At 44.6% G+C, this 14,820-nt stretch overlaps 1 protein-coding gene across 2 annotated transcripts in view; it reads left to right on the forward strand.

Annotated features, from left to right (window-relative positions):
• The window catches only part of CTNND2 (catenin delta 2), a 918,117-nt gene that overhangs the window by 518,900 nt on the left and 384,397 nt on the right, over positions 1 to 14,820 (forward strand). For both annotated transcript variants that reach the window (XM_055308537.1, XM_055308538.1), the window contains exon 7: positions 10,996 to 11,569. In XM_055308537.1, the coding sequence (XP_055164512.1) occupies positions 10,996 to 11,569 (574 nt within the window). The remainder of the gene's footprint in view (positions 1 to 10,995; positions 11,570 to 14,820) is intronic.

Genomic DNA, 14,820 nt, shown 5'->3' on the forward strand with positions numbered 1-14,820 from the left:
TCTTCAAGATTGGATTAATTTTTAGAATATCTTGCAGTTAGAAAGTGCCAAAAGTGCTAGTGAAGTTCAAATTATTGACAACAGATGCCAGACCAAGTTAATAAGGTCAATAATCAATCAACACAAAAATATGTTTTTTTAGTCTAAAAAATATGTGTAATTCTAAAGTAAAGCAAATGGCTTCCTGTCTGGCTCATAAATCATGTCAGAATACAATTTCAAAGGAGTATCACACATGTTCAAAGATTCTGATTTCAATTAAAAAAAAATTCTAGTTTATACAACATAATAAATGTTTGTGGAGTGATCATCACCAGGCTCTCTATCAGGCCCTGGCAATACATGCAAAACCTACAATTGCCCCATCATATTCAGTCTGCAGGTAAAAACTATGAGGCACAAAAGGTACAATAAAGTATTAATTCTCTGCTGCTACCCTAACTAAAATCTTGGAAAGTCATTCTCTTCAGACTCTAGGTTGAATTCATGGGTCTGGAAGACAGAGAAGATAAAACCCTTCCCATCAGACCCCCAAAGCCTTTCTGGAAAGTAGCGTGAGCCACTTTATGGTTGTTCATTCCTCACCTTGCAAGCTCTGTGCCCCAGCCTCAAACAGGCTGTTTGGAACCCCACCTTCTCTCCCCTCCTTCACCTTCCAAGTCAACCTTGGCTTGGTGTGACTCTCGTGAGGTACCCCAGTTAAAATAGAGCTGCTCTTCCAGTTACATTTGTGTATCTGTGTGTTATTCTTCAATGCATCCAAGGTGCTTTGTTTGCCTATTGTATGCCATGAGCTGTCATATATGCTCGGGATTGAGAAGTAAAGAAAAGAGACACGGTCCCCATCCTCAAGGCACCTAAATTCTAGCAGCAGCCATGAGAACTCGGAAAGTCGACACAGGGAATAAGTAAACCATATAGTTTGTTAGAAAGTGATGACCTCTATGCAGAAGACATGATGCAGATCAGGACAAGCAGGATCAAAGCATAGGATGCGGATGTGGCCTCAGGCCTCATGCAGAAGGAAACAGTCAGGAAAGATTTGAAGGTATAGAGAGATTAGCTAGCTGGATGGCTGTCATGGGGACAGCAAATGCAGTGGCTCCCAGATGAGGTGGCCTGGAATGTTGACAGTATAGCAAGGAGGCCAGGGTGGCTAAAGTGGGGTGCAGGGGCTTTCAAAGGGGTGGCTGTGAGGATCTTGTCTTTTATATGAGGAGCCTGACTTACCCGTTGAGCATCATTCTGCCATAGCACATATAACACTCCATAGTGAGTTGCAGAAGAGTTTCTTCCCATCAGATTGCCTTGCTGCAAGAGCAGAAGCCATGCGCAGTGGATCTCCATATCGCAGGTAACTGGCCCGGGGTTCATCAGGCCCCTCAAACCCAGCCTTATTCTTTATAATCCTCCTGGAGAGGTTGTGGGTAGAGAGCAGGTAGAGAAGCTGGCTCTCCTCCAGGCTTTGTCTGCTTCTGCTCACATAAAATTTCCTGTGGGTTATATGAAACGCTGAATATAAAACTTTTGGAATAGAGGAATCACTCTAAAAATGTTGGTTTCTCCCCACATCCATACATGAAGTGGTCTCACCAAGCATTTCTTCCCTCCAAGAAACAAAATATGCAAGACATGTGAAAGTATGCACCTGTTCAAGGGCACTAGCAAAGCAGCACCGGAGCCTAAAGATTTTTAAACCACTCCTGTGTCCATCAGCAGAACTGAAGTAAGTGTGTGCACATTTATGATCCTAGAAAAATGCCTGCTTGCTACCGGAAATTAAGACTTGTATGACAGTTTCGTCAAATAAAACTGGACAATAGTGGATATCCTAGAAAAGCAGCAAGCTCTTTCAGAAGCAAAATTGCCATTTCTTGTTGATCTGGCCCACTTATTTAATGTGGCGCTGACTTTTATGTCATTTAGACTATATCATGATTATAAAAATACCATCTGCTCACTTGTGTGTTTGTTGAATATGGAGTGTTGCTTATTGGTGCAGTCTTACGTCAGGTAAATGTGAAGGTCAGGGGGATGGAGAGCTCCATGGATGGTGATTCGGTGGACAGAGACCCACATGGTGCAAAGGTGGAGCAAATCCTCAATAAACACCTATGTATTGACCGTTGAATGAAAAGGGTCATAGGTACATATGACATCACTCCCGTTTGCTTAATTATGAGCAAAGTTGTTGTTTGGTAATACTTAGGGAGAGAAAAGTCACCAATGGACATGGAAAACACAAAATCACAGGGATGTATTTAGTGTAGGATAATGCTGTATGTAGCATTTAGAGGATAAATCACGCCATTTTGTATACTTTCTTTGGCATGTTTGTGGGAAACGGGCAATTCATTTGTTTCTAAGATAGTTTTCCAATGACCACCTATTAGAAATCCTTTCTCATTATTCTGCTTTAAAATCTTTCTTATCCATTTTCTGTTTCCAGCATAACTATATTTAATCTGGCTTCAGTAATTGAAACATCTCTTGTTGCAGGGAGTACAACGAGTATGTATGTGTTGTACTAGAGCATTTCCTCCTCTAAGCAAATATTTGACTTCTTAAAGTAAATACTGAATGAACCTCTTGCTGAAATAAAAGGTTTTTGTTTTATATTTTTGCCAAGATTCTTAGTTCTTTAGAAAATGTTGCCATCCAGAAATCCCTCCTTATATATTCTTTAAGATAAATTTATATAAGCCATGTCATTACTTTTTTCTTTTTCTTTTTTTTCCATTGGTAGAGGCTGTTTTAAAAAGATGTATTTATTTGGTGGGCACTTGGGTGTGTGGAGGGGCAGAGGGGGAGGGAGGGAGAGAATCTCAAGCAGACTCTTTATTGAGTGAGGACTCCAAGGCAGGGCTCTGTCTCACAGTCCCAAGATCATGACCCAGTCCAAAATCAAGAGTCGGATGGACACTCAAGTGTCTGAGCCACCCAGGCACCCCTCCATTGGTAGAGCCTTTTATATTTATTTATTTATTTATTTATTATTTATTTATTTATTTATTATTTATTTATTTATTTATTTATTTATTTATTTATTTTTTGGTAGAGCCTTTTAATGGCCATATGAAATACTTTTCTGAATACTTATGGATAATGACCGTAATCATACCTTTAATATAGAGAGGACAGAGGATAGGAAAAATCATCACCCAGGATGCAAAAATCTGCACCACCCGGTTTGTACTAGTGTCTGGGAAACCCTGGGAAAATAGATCCACAAGCTCCTCCTTCTCACTGCAGTGACAAGGATGAAAGGTTTGCAAGAGCACCTGCTCTCTTGCACCCTCTCTCTTGAATCGTGGGACCCTGATGCAAAGAGAAAGCAATGAGAGTGGTCTCCATTTTTATCTCAAAGATTATAGCTCTTATGGCCCTTTTCACTAAATTGTTCTCTTCTGAAGAAGAAATTCCTTCCAAACTCCTTGATTTTCCAATGAAGTTTACTTTGTTCTGGGCACTAGCTGTCACTGTCCATGCAAGGTCACCACCACCAGGTAAATCCAGCAGTGATGACTCCAAGGACAGTGTGAACAGAAGCGGTCTCTTTATGTTTCATGTTTGTTGTTACCAGAACCAGTGCTCCCCAGGGGAATTGCTAGACAAGGCTCTTGATGATTTTACTTGGTTATTTCCAAAATCAGACCTTTCTCACGGCACTAGGATTTTCTACCTTGGAAATTATTTGGGAAGAGTGGCATTTCTTCTAAAGTTAATTTCAAGAGAGAAGATAACCAAAATTGGGGGAGCAAGGATAGTAGGATTCCAGTGAGTGTAATTCATCCCAATGAATAAGTTCAAGGGCACAGAACTTATTTGGGAATATAGATTCTTTTTAATTGTGTTGTATGAGAGGAACATTTTGGACTATACCTAAATGAGACTGTTGGCATTACTGGAAGTCGTGGTATCTTTTCTTTTCCAAGTCGCGAGGGTAAATGGCTTTATCCACCTGAGTGTACAGAGTTGCTCTAGGAAAGTTCTGCATGTTCTCAGATGTTTTAATCAACAGCATGTTGCTAATACCAGATTGTTCTGGTTTAGCAACGTATTTAATCAAAGATGTCATCTTCAAGCCCTGCTCTGTTGTTTTGGTTTTGGGGATTTTTTTAGCATTTAAAGACTATTCTGACCTCTTAACTCATCAGACAAATATTCTTCAGTCATTGCTTTTATTTTCTTATTTGTATTCTCTTGAACAGCCACGCACCCCCCTCCTCATCCAGTCAATATCGTCTCTCTGTGTGGGTTCTCTCCCACTGGCCTTTTGCCTCTGCCTTCCTCTGAAAGGCTCCTTCAGCTCTGCCTCTCACAACATTGTTTTTGCCCAGGACCTCCTTAGCCACCACAACCAGGAATATCTGCGTCATTAATTATTAGGCTCAGCAGACTGATGGTAATTCCAGGAAAATGACAGTGATGGATACGGCTGGTGGGAGAATGGACAGCTGATCCCAAGTCATCAGGCTCCCTCTGGGACTTCACAGGGAGTTCAACTGCCCATTCCTGACAGTGTAAGCCCGGCTGCCCAGCATTCTGGGCAAATACTCCTCCTGACCCAGAGTTAGGGACCTTGCTGACAAATCCAGGAAACTTGGCAGGTCTAAATGCATCTTCACGAAGACTGCCCATAAATCATGGACCTCTTTATAAAATGTGGTGTTTACCACAATGACACAGCTTACTCATGATTTGAAGTCAAGATTCCTTAGACAGCCCGGCTGTCAAGTCTTTTGTTAACTGGCTGCAGCATAGCAGGGTTTTGTTGTGGTTTTTTGGCACTGCCCAATCTCCGAAGAATGAGGATTAAATAGGATTCTGAGTATGGAGAATTTTTTTCCCCATGTCACCTCCCAGGCCCATTCCTACTCCCTTTACAGAAGATAAAATGTGAAGGGATGAGAAAGCAACTCTGCTCCATGTTGAGGCCAATGCCACGTTCTAGTCCAAGAACACCATATTTTCAGGTGCTCAAACTTCTAGAAAAGAACAAGTCATAATTGTTAGCCTGGTATTATTCTGTACAAATAATGATAGATCTCCAGAATAATGTCAAGGTAAAATATTTCACCTAAAAGGATTGCAGAGAGGCCTTCAAGAACAAACTCCTCATTTGTACATGAAATATAACAAGTGCTAGTTAATGGTTTATTGAGTTAGAGAATGCATTAATGCATGGATCTTGAATACTGTTGGTTAATGAGTAATGGGAATAATGTATATATTACCTAAACTCCCATTTTAATATTCTTTGTACTAGATTTTGAAAATACATTCTCCTCTCCTTTTTTTTAAAAGAATTTATTTATTTATTTATTTATTTATTTATTTATTTATTTATTTATTCATGAGAGACACACAGAGAGAGGCAGGGACATAGGCAGAGAGAGAAGCAGGCTCCATGCAGGGAGCCCAATGCGGGACTTGATCTGAGGACCCGGGATCACACCCTGAGCTGAAGGCAGATGCTCAACCACTGAGCCACCTAGGAGCCCTTATATTCTCCCCTTAAACACTTTCATCAAATAGGTATGAAAAGCACTCCACAATTACACAAGAGGCTTCAATGTACGTACACACACACACACACACACACAAACTCATGCAAACGTACAATATACAAATCACAACTATGGTGTATTCTCAATCTGTCCCATCCAAAACTTATAACTATTATGCAGATGAAATACCTAATTTATAAGAGCTTTGATAAGTTATGTGTATTGTTCATGTCTCATTTTTAAAAAAAAATCTACATTTTTTTACATGAGATATAATGTTCATAAAGTATCCATTGGAACTGGAAGTAATGTTTCACTTTTCTCTTGATGATTTTCCATAATGGGAAGCAAGAAAGGAAAGACATTTAGGGTACACCAAACTCAGCCCATTGGAAACTATTTAACCGGAGTGTCTATTTGACAATGTTCTAGTTCCTTGTTAATGTCACATAGGTGTGTCTCTTATTTTGGAGGGGTAGGAAAAGCAAATAAAGTAGCCCTCTGGGTTGGTCTGTTCCAAAGAACTGAGGAAGGAGACACCCAACAGAAATTGTCCTTCTCAAAAGCTCATACTATGACCCAATATAGTATTGGGGAACAATCTGCTCTAAGTATATAGACATTTTTATATCATTTTAACGGTCTCATCATCAATAAAAAGATTACTTCAATTTTTAATGCATTTACAAATATCCTTAGAGAAGAAGGTTTAATAGTCATGAGGTTTTTGTTGATGTTACTGTTTTGGGATTTTTTTTTTTAAGTGAAGTTTTGGAACTCTACCTTTAAAATTGAATGTGTAGGGCAGCCTGGGTGGCTCAGCGGTTTAGCACTGCCTTCAGCCCAGGGCCTGATCCTGGAGACCCGGGATCGAGTCCCACATTGGGCTCCCTACATGGAGCCTGCTTCTCCCTCTGTCTCTCTCTCTCTCTCTCTCTCTCTCTCTCTCTCTCTCTGTGTGTGTGTGTTTCTCATGAATAAATAAATAAAATCTTAAAAAAAATAAAATAAAATTGGATGTCTAGTAGCATAGTGTTAATATGCTTAAAAATTTTTTATTTATTTATTCATGAGAGACACGGGGAGAGAGGCAGAGACATAAACAGGAGAAGCAGGCTCCCTGCAGGGAGCCCAGTGAGGGACTGGATCCCTGGACCAGGATCACACCTGGGGCCAAACAAAGGTAGCTGCTCAACTGCTGAGCCACCTGGCATCCCTATGGTGTTAATATACTTTTAAGGTAAAATTGAGCTCCTGGGGGTCCCTGGGTGGCGCAGTGGTTTGGCGCCTGCCTTTGGCCCAGGGCGCGATCCTGGAGACCCGGGATCGGGTCCCACGTCGGGCTCCCGGTGCATGGAGCCTGCTTCTCCCTCTGCCTGTGTCTCTGCCTCTCTGCCTCCCTCTCTCTGTGACTATCATAAAAAAAAATAAATAAATAAATAAAATAAAATTGAGCTCCTATGACAGTTAAGTGGGTGACATATTATGCGTGTTAAAAGTCTACTTATTTTTAACACAGTGACTTGGGTAGTAACAAACTTGGGTCTGAGGCACGGATTTTGTATCCTTAACTGGCTAAGAGTTGCTAAATAAAATTGCGTAATGAGACAAAACATAACCACAAGAGTGGAAACAAGCTCCCAAAAGACTACTGCTTTTGTCCAATTGATGCTGAAGAAACAGAATTCTCTGTGTAACCAAAGAACCGCTCTTGGGCCCTTATTAATTCCACAGCCATCCAAATGGAGCCTAACACCCCCAGGTTATTTATTGTAAACTGCAGAGGGGCTGATATAAAAGTCCAGTAAGGTAGGCCACCAGTTACATTTGCCTATTTAAGTTCAAATTAATTAAAATTAAATATGTGTTAAAATCCGATGTTAAGTACCCAGTAGGCTTCTGTGTCTGGTGGCAACCATATTGGGTAGAACATTTCTGACATGAACAATACTAACCCTAAAGAGCATATAAATATCTTTTATGTTTTAATTTTTTTCATGTAAAAAAGTGGCAAAACTTCACCAAGATCCTACAATATTTAAAAAACTTTTTTAATTGGCTGCTATAGCCTATCAAAATATCTGGAGCTATTATGGAAGTTCTCAAAGCATCCACAGATTTAGGGGCCATTTAAGGAATCTTTTGAGACAATAATATTTAGCAATTAGCGCTCCTGAGACTAGACGTTCCAACAGATTGAGGGAAATCAAATGTGTGCAAAGCGTGATCAGGGTTTTCCTAGTTCCTGCATCATTCTAGTGTTTAAATCCTAGAGTTCTACGTAGTGTTATTTTAATTTATATCAGTATACTTGAGTATTCGTTTTATTAAAAATTATGCAACTTGGTAATAGCATCGTTAATGTCACATAGGGTTATTCTGAATGTTATATATCCAAGACATAGCACAAAGTATCTGTTCCAAAGGCTTTGTTCCAATGCAGGGGACTCTCTGAAGAGCCTCTGTGGTTCTTTCTCCTCCTTATGCTCCTGTGGGAAAAGTTTAGAGAAAATTTCTGTTGTAGGCTTTTCTGCTACTTGTCAGCTGGGTTCTACACAGTGGAATGTAGCTTAGGCCCCAGGAGATCTTCAGAAGACAAGTGAAGGAAGAAGGTCCCCGTCTACAGCTTTAGCGGTGGTTCTCCTATCAGCGGCATCCGCCTTCCCTGGGAGATTGTTAGAAATGTGGGCTCTCAGGCTCACTCCAGACCCCTGAATCAGAATCTCTTCTAGATCAGTGGCTTGTAAACTAGTGAGCACCATAATCACCTTTAGAACCTGTTAAAACAGGGGCGCCTGGGTGGCTCAGGTGTTGAGTGTCTGCCTTTGGCTTGGGTCATGATCCCAGGGTTCTGGGATCCAGTCTGCAACAGGCTCCCCATAGGGAGCCTGCTTCTCCCTCTGCCTATGTCTCTGCCTCTCTCTGGGTCTCTCAAAACTAAATTTTAAAAATCTTTAAAACACACACACACACACACATACACACACATACACACACACGTAAAACCCTGTTAAAACAGCTCCTTGGACCCCTGTCCCAGAATTTCTGATTCCATAAGGGTGGGCTGATGCTGATAGTGGGCAGTGACAACACTTGGAAAACCACTGCTTTAGGGAGAAGTTGCTCTTCTATTTGGATGCACACTGGAATCATCTGGAGAGCTTCCTAAAAAAAGCCTGATGCTTGAGTGCCACCTCCAGAGATCACGTGAATGGCTAGAGTATAGCATGCATACATAGATTTTTTAAAAAGCTCCTCCGCTGGTGTTTAACCTGCAGTCAGGTTCAAGAGCCCAGCCTATACATTTCATGCTCAGACCTTCTGCTGGGATGGAAGCAAAACTGGAAGCAAGCAGCACCCTTATGACTCTGGATGATGCCAGAATCTATCTCGGGGCTCAGGATGAGCACACCAGTTCTGCAGAGCTTCTCCACCATCCTCCACACATCCCCCCCACCCCTGTCCCCATAGCCAATGCCAAGGACTTGGGACCAGCTTTATTAACTATTCCTTTATTCTGCAAATATCCATGGTATCTCTACTAGGAATCAGGCCTTGTTCTAGTGGCTGGAGACCCCTTACTGAACAAAGGTGTGGTGTTTACATTTCACTTTCACTCTTATCATTACATTCAAAAGAATTGCTCCATGGTGTTAAAGGAGAACTAGGGCTGGACATTAAAGTGGTAAATATAGATTTTTTTTTGGTAAATATAGATTTTATTCAGGAAAAAAAATCCCTCCTTTAGTAGGGGAAAAGAGATCGTGGTAATGAACTAGGTCCTATCCTTACTTCAATGAGGAAAAGTAGGATTTACAGGGTGGAGTCAGTGGGCAGAAAATTGCTAGGAGGAAACATCAGGCGGAAGGGGACTCTGACTGCCCCCCCACCCCATGCTGAGAAGGCACCTGGCAGCTAGCCGGGCATGAGGCACCGGGTCCCACATGCAGGGCCATCCGCCATGGAGCCTGGGGCCTTCTGGCTACACTGACTGCACGGGATCTTGCTAAGCCTGGGCAACACAGAGATGAACACAGAAGCTCCCAGAACCAGGGGCTATTGGAGAAGAGAGTTCAGAGGAGCCTGACTAGAGTTTGCTCAAGGAGAGCATGTCAGTGGACTGAAACAGAATATACACAAATATGTAAAATACATACACCGCATATAAGTGTGTGCACGCAGAGACGTACACAGTGCCTTTTGACAAACCATTTGTCCCCTCTCATCCACTGCCCTTATAGAAGATTTTGATTTTGCCGCATTAACTCCCTCGAATCTTCCCATGAACCTGACCTCCAGATAACATTTGGGATGTGACGTGTGTGTGGATGGAGGTGCCCAGGCTGCTATTTGCCAGTTGCCATTCCAAAGCTGGTGGAGAGGCAGCATTGAAACTTTTAATGGATGGCATCTGTTCCGTCTCTCTCCCCCTTCCCTGCATCTTACCCACTTCCTCCTTCCCACTCAGTTCTCACCCCTAATTTCAAAACCTTCTTTCCCAGTTTCTTTCCCTGTGCACAGTCCTACCCCCTTTTCACACCAGGCTGCTCTCAAAAACCTTTCTGCTCCCCCGGGAAAGCCAGGAAGATCCCAGACCTCCTGCCCAGAAGTGGTTGACAATGTAGTGTTTTCATTCGCATGCAAATTTGTCTCTGGACAAGATTCAAGGAAAGTGCTTTCCCCTCCAACTGTCTCTCCAGCTCCACCCCAGCCCTTGTTGTCTTTTGTGTTCTTGTAAATAAATGAGAGGCAACTGGGTTTCAATTTGAAGACACAGCTGCAGGGGGCTCTTAAAAGCCAGCTAGAGAGAGAGAGAGAGAGATGCTGAAAGATTTGTGGCCCAGGGTTAAAATCTAGAAAAGGGAGGCTTTTTTAGTCTTTCATTTGCAATTGCTCTGACTCCTCTAGAAGCGCTTTTTTTTTTTTAATACTGAAAGATCAAGGGTTATTTATTTTGACTTCATATTTTTCCCTCCTTTTAACTTCCCGGGCCCAAAAAAGAAGAATCAATACGACAATAGCAACAGAATAAACTCTGAGAAGTATGCTTATTCTCGATGTTCTCCAGATAAGTATGCGACTTAACCAGTTTTGGAGGTAGAGCCTGTGTCCAGTGAGATGACCGTGGGGGTGGAGGTGGGGGACTTGGTGCCTTGATTTCTCATGAGGACGAACGGATCGTGATTGCATTCAAGCAGATCATGATGGCCCGTCGGGCGGCCTTTTGCAGATCCGTAGGTGACTAACGCGATGCCTCTGCTGTTCCAGAGACGTCTTAGGTATGGAAGCACGACACTGTCCCCCTCGCCAGACGTGATTCCCTAGCCCCGCCCCTCTGCCTGAGGGTCCCGCGAAGGCCGGGGGCGCCCAGGGCCCCTGGCCGGGCCGGGCCGGGCCGGGCCGGGCCGCGCGGAGGGCGGAGGGGCGGGGCGCCCCGGGCTGCCCGCTGGCTAAGCGCGCGTGTTCTCTCCTCTCCCGCGCACAGGGCACCTCGAGCCGCGCGGCGCACCTGGCGGGGCCCGAGCCCGCGCCGCCGCCGCCGCCGCCGCCGCGGGAGCCGTTCGCGCCCAGCCTGGGCAGCGCCTTCCACCTGCCCGACGCGCCGCCCGCCGCCGCCGCCGCCGCCGCCGCCGCGCTCTACTACTCCAGCTCCACGCTGCCCGCGCCGCCGCGCGGGGGCTCCCCGCTGGCCGCCCCGCAGGGGGGCTCGCCCACCAAGCTGCAGCGCGGCGGCTCGGCCCCCGAGGGCGCCGCCTACGCCGCGCCGCGCGGCTCCTCGCCCAAGCAGTCGCCCAGCCGCCTGGCCAAGTCCTACAGCACCAGCTCGCCCATCAACATCGTCGTGTCCTCGGCCGGCCTGTCCCCGATCCGCGTGACCTCGCCCCCCACCGTGCAGTCCACCATCTCCTCGTCTCCCATCCACCAGCTGAGCTCCACCATCGGCACGTACGCCACCCTGTCGCCCACCAAGCGCCTGGTGCACGCGTCCGAGCAGTACAGCAAGCACTCGCAGGAGCTGTACGCCACGGCCACCCTCCAGAGGCCGGGCAGCCTGGCAGGTAACCGGCCCGCCGCCGCCCCGCGCGGCTCCGCCCCGGGGCCCGGGCGCTGCGCGGGGCGCGGACCGAGCGCACCCGCCCGGGCGTCCGCAGGGGTGGGGGCAGCCGGGCGTCCCCGGCCCACGGTGTCTAAACGCAGACGTGCCCCGTACTTCACGGGAGGCGATGCGGCCCCTCAAACTCGGGTCTCTCTGGCTCCCCCACCAACCCTGAGTCTCTGTCTCTCGGTTGCTCTCTCCCTCCCTCTGTCTCCCAGATCTGAAGGCTAAGCCATCCCTAAATGAAGTCAAATCTCATAGAGAACCACACAGACCTGTTGATGATATCCAGAAAACGAGCAAAGCAAATAAAAAACGCAAAATCTGGACGATCACCTATAGTTACCTACATTTCCCTGTAGAAAAATGTGAGATTTGCCCAAAGCGGCCATCATTCAGTTTACACAGATTTCCATAGTAGTGAAAAAGTAAACAACGATTCACTGCCTTGAATCATTACTACTTTGTTATGGCTCTAATTTATTCAAGTCTTTACATATTTTGTCTGAATTTAGTTACTGGGAAAAGTAAAGGACTGCCCCATACCTAGGTCGTTGTATTTACATAGAGTCTAACAATGGGGGCAAAGTGACTAGTAATGAAGTCCCTTGAATTCGCTACCTGCTTATCACAGGGACAGAGGAGGTGGGCTGGCCTGAATCTGTGATAAGAAACCTGCTTATCTCTGCCAGTTCAGAGGAGGTGACATTTCTGTGGTCCTTATGCCCATCAAAGACCAGGCTGAGCTGGTGATTCTCTGCTGGTAGCGCCATCTGTTCAGCTTAAACAAGACACTGTGATTGAAAGACTAATGTTTTGTCTCCTAAAGCACCTGACAACGAACGGGAGTTATTGTTGATTTTTTTTCCCTCTTATGAAAGTATTTGGTAATTGTGTCACTCTAGTAACAGATGCTGTGCTCATATGTTTCCTTTCTTGACATAAATAGATGACTGTGAAGATAAATAGGATTTTTTTTTTAAAAAAGGAACTTGTTGCATACAAGAGGCAGGTGTCCAAGGGCTTCTTTAATTCAGCGCAGTAATTGCCAGTGTGGATTGGCCTGGTATAACAGGATGCAGGCTGGAATTCCGCTGCCCGCAAATTATGCTAGCTGTGTTTACCGAAATGAAAATATTCTCTCTCACGCTCTGTAAGAGAATTTTGGAGGTAGATGATCATTAATGCCAACCCAGTGGCGGCACCAACATATCTATAAAGTAAGGACTCAGGATTAGCAGTCCGGATGGATGGCAGAGGTGGCTAAGAGACCCGTATGGAAACTTTGTGTATATAGGTTTGGAAACTTTGTCTTAAAAATTTGTCAAACAAGTTACTAGATCAGTCAAGGAGTGGGGAACCAGCTAGGGAGCCTCCAGGGGACTAAAAGCCTCCCTCTTTGCCCTCCTCAGCCACCAGCGGGAGGAGCCTGAGTCCCAGAGAGCCCTGTGGCTTGCTAACAGCCCTTTGGTTTCCTGTGCAAACCTGGGGAGAGAAACCAAGAGCTTAATTTCCAGTTCTTTCTCCTCCTGATTATATATCCCAAACAGGTGCTTCTTCCACTTAATCATCTTGGAGAAAACAGGGAGTGAATACAGGTCTGCTGGAGAGTTTGGGGAGTGTGAATGGGGCAGAAGGAAAGCCTCAGTCCTCTTTATGTTACTGAATTTAGGAAGAGGTTTTAAAAGTAAATATGTTGCGAAAATCGCTTACTCTCTGTAAAATCTGGAATGAGTGTTTCTGAGGATTTGGTGTGGAGTGTGTGTGTGTGTTTGAGGGTAGGGGCGTACTGAGCACTTCCCTGAAGTCCACACAATTCCAATGTGGACACAATGTGCCGTCTCTTCTTGCCCGTGCATTTCCATATAGTTTTTTTTTTTTCAGATTTTCTGACCATATTTCATCATGCTACCTGGTAGGAAAAAAAAAATCTGTGTGCCATTGATGAGTCTTAATTTTAGAGCTCAATGAACACTTTTAATGTTTGAATTATTTTGTTTAAAATGCATGCTTTTAAATATTCATTTAAAGATTTTCTCATGTAAATTGCTGCTGGTGGTTTTTGAGTTTAAAATTACTCTATAACTCTACATAAATACTTGAGTGGCATAAGATCATATTCCCCATTTAGAAATTAGAAAGCTATGTCCCGGAAAAGGTAGGGGGACAGACTCTAACATTTGCAAAAGATCAGGAATATTGGAGCTTTGGGACCCCCCCTCCCATATCTAATCTGTGTGCTTGATACCATTCCAGGCGTCGTAAAGTTTGGAGCCACCTGGTTTGCTAATTGAAAGCACAATTAAAGTCAAGACTGAAAAATAGCTTTTGGATTTTCAGGGTTTTGATTTTTGAGATTTGTCACTGGTCATGACGAAGTACAAATATGGGAGAAGGAGTGACTTTCACTATTGAATGAGTTCATTCATTCAGTAATTATTAAGCACCTCTTATGTTCCCGAAATGATTTAGACCCTAGCAATAGAGCAGTGATCAATATCAACCAAAATCCCTAGCCTCATTTCAAATGGAGAAGACAGAAAATCAGCAGGATAAATAGTTTGGTAGAGTGGCCAGGGAAAGCTCTAATTAGAAGGTGACTTTTGAGTCAGTCCTGAAGGATGTAAGGGAGATGGCCCTATTGATATGTGGGGAACCATGTTCTGAAACAGAAAGAGTAGCAAGTTCCAAGGCTGGTAAGTGGGGGTATGTCTGGTATGTTTGTAGAACAGCAAGGGTGGATCACAGAGAAGGGGGGCAAAGAAATGACACGAGCAGCCAGATGGGGGTGAAAGAGAGAGTGTAAGTCTTGATGAGGACTTAAGATGGTTGGCTGTGCCAAATCCACGGGAGCCAATGAGGATTTGAACTGAGGAGTGACATAAGTTGACCTTGTTTGTAACAGGGTCTCTCTGGCTATTGGTGGAAGAATGCAGTGAGATCAAGAGCAGGAGCCACGGGGATCCCTGGGTGGCTCAGTGGTTTGGCGCCTGCCTTTGGCCCAGGGCGTGATCCTGGAGACCCGGGATCGAATCCCACATCGGGCTCCCGGTGCATGGAGCCTGCTTCTCCCTCTGCCTATGTCTCTGCGCCTCTCTCTCTCTCTCTCTCTCTCTCTCTCTCTCTCTCTCTGTGACTATCATAAATAAATTAAAAAAAAAAAGGCTATAAAAAAAAAAAAGAGCAGGAGCCACGATGCCAGTCAGGAGGTTA

This window comes from Nyctereutes procyonoides, unplaced genomic scaffold (genome assembly GCF_905146905.1).
Source record: "Nyctereutes procyonoides isolate TBG_1078 unplaced genomic scaffold, NYPRO_anot_genome, whole genome shotgun sequence".
NCBI classification, from domain to species: domain Eukaryota; kingdom Metazoa; phylum Chordata; class Mammalia; order Carnivora; family Canidae; genus Nyctereutes; species Nyctereutes procyonoides.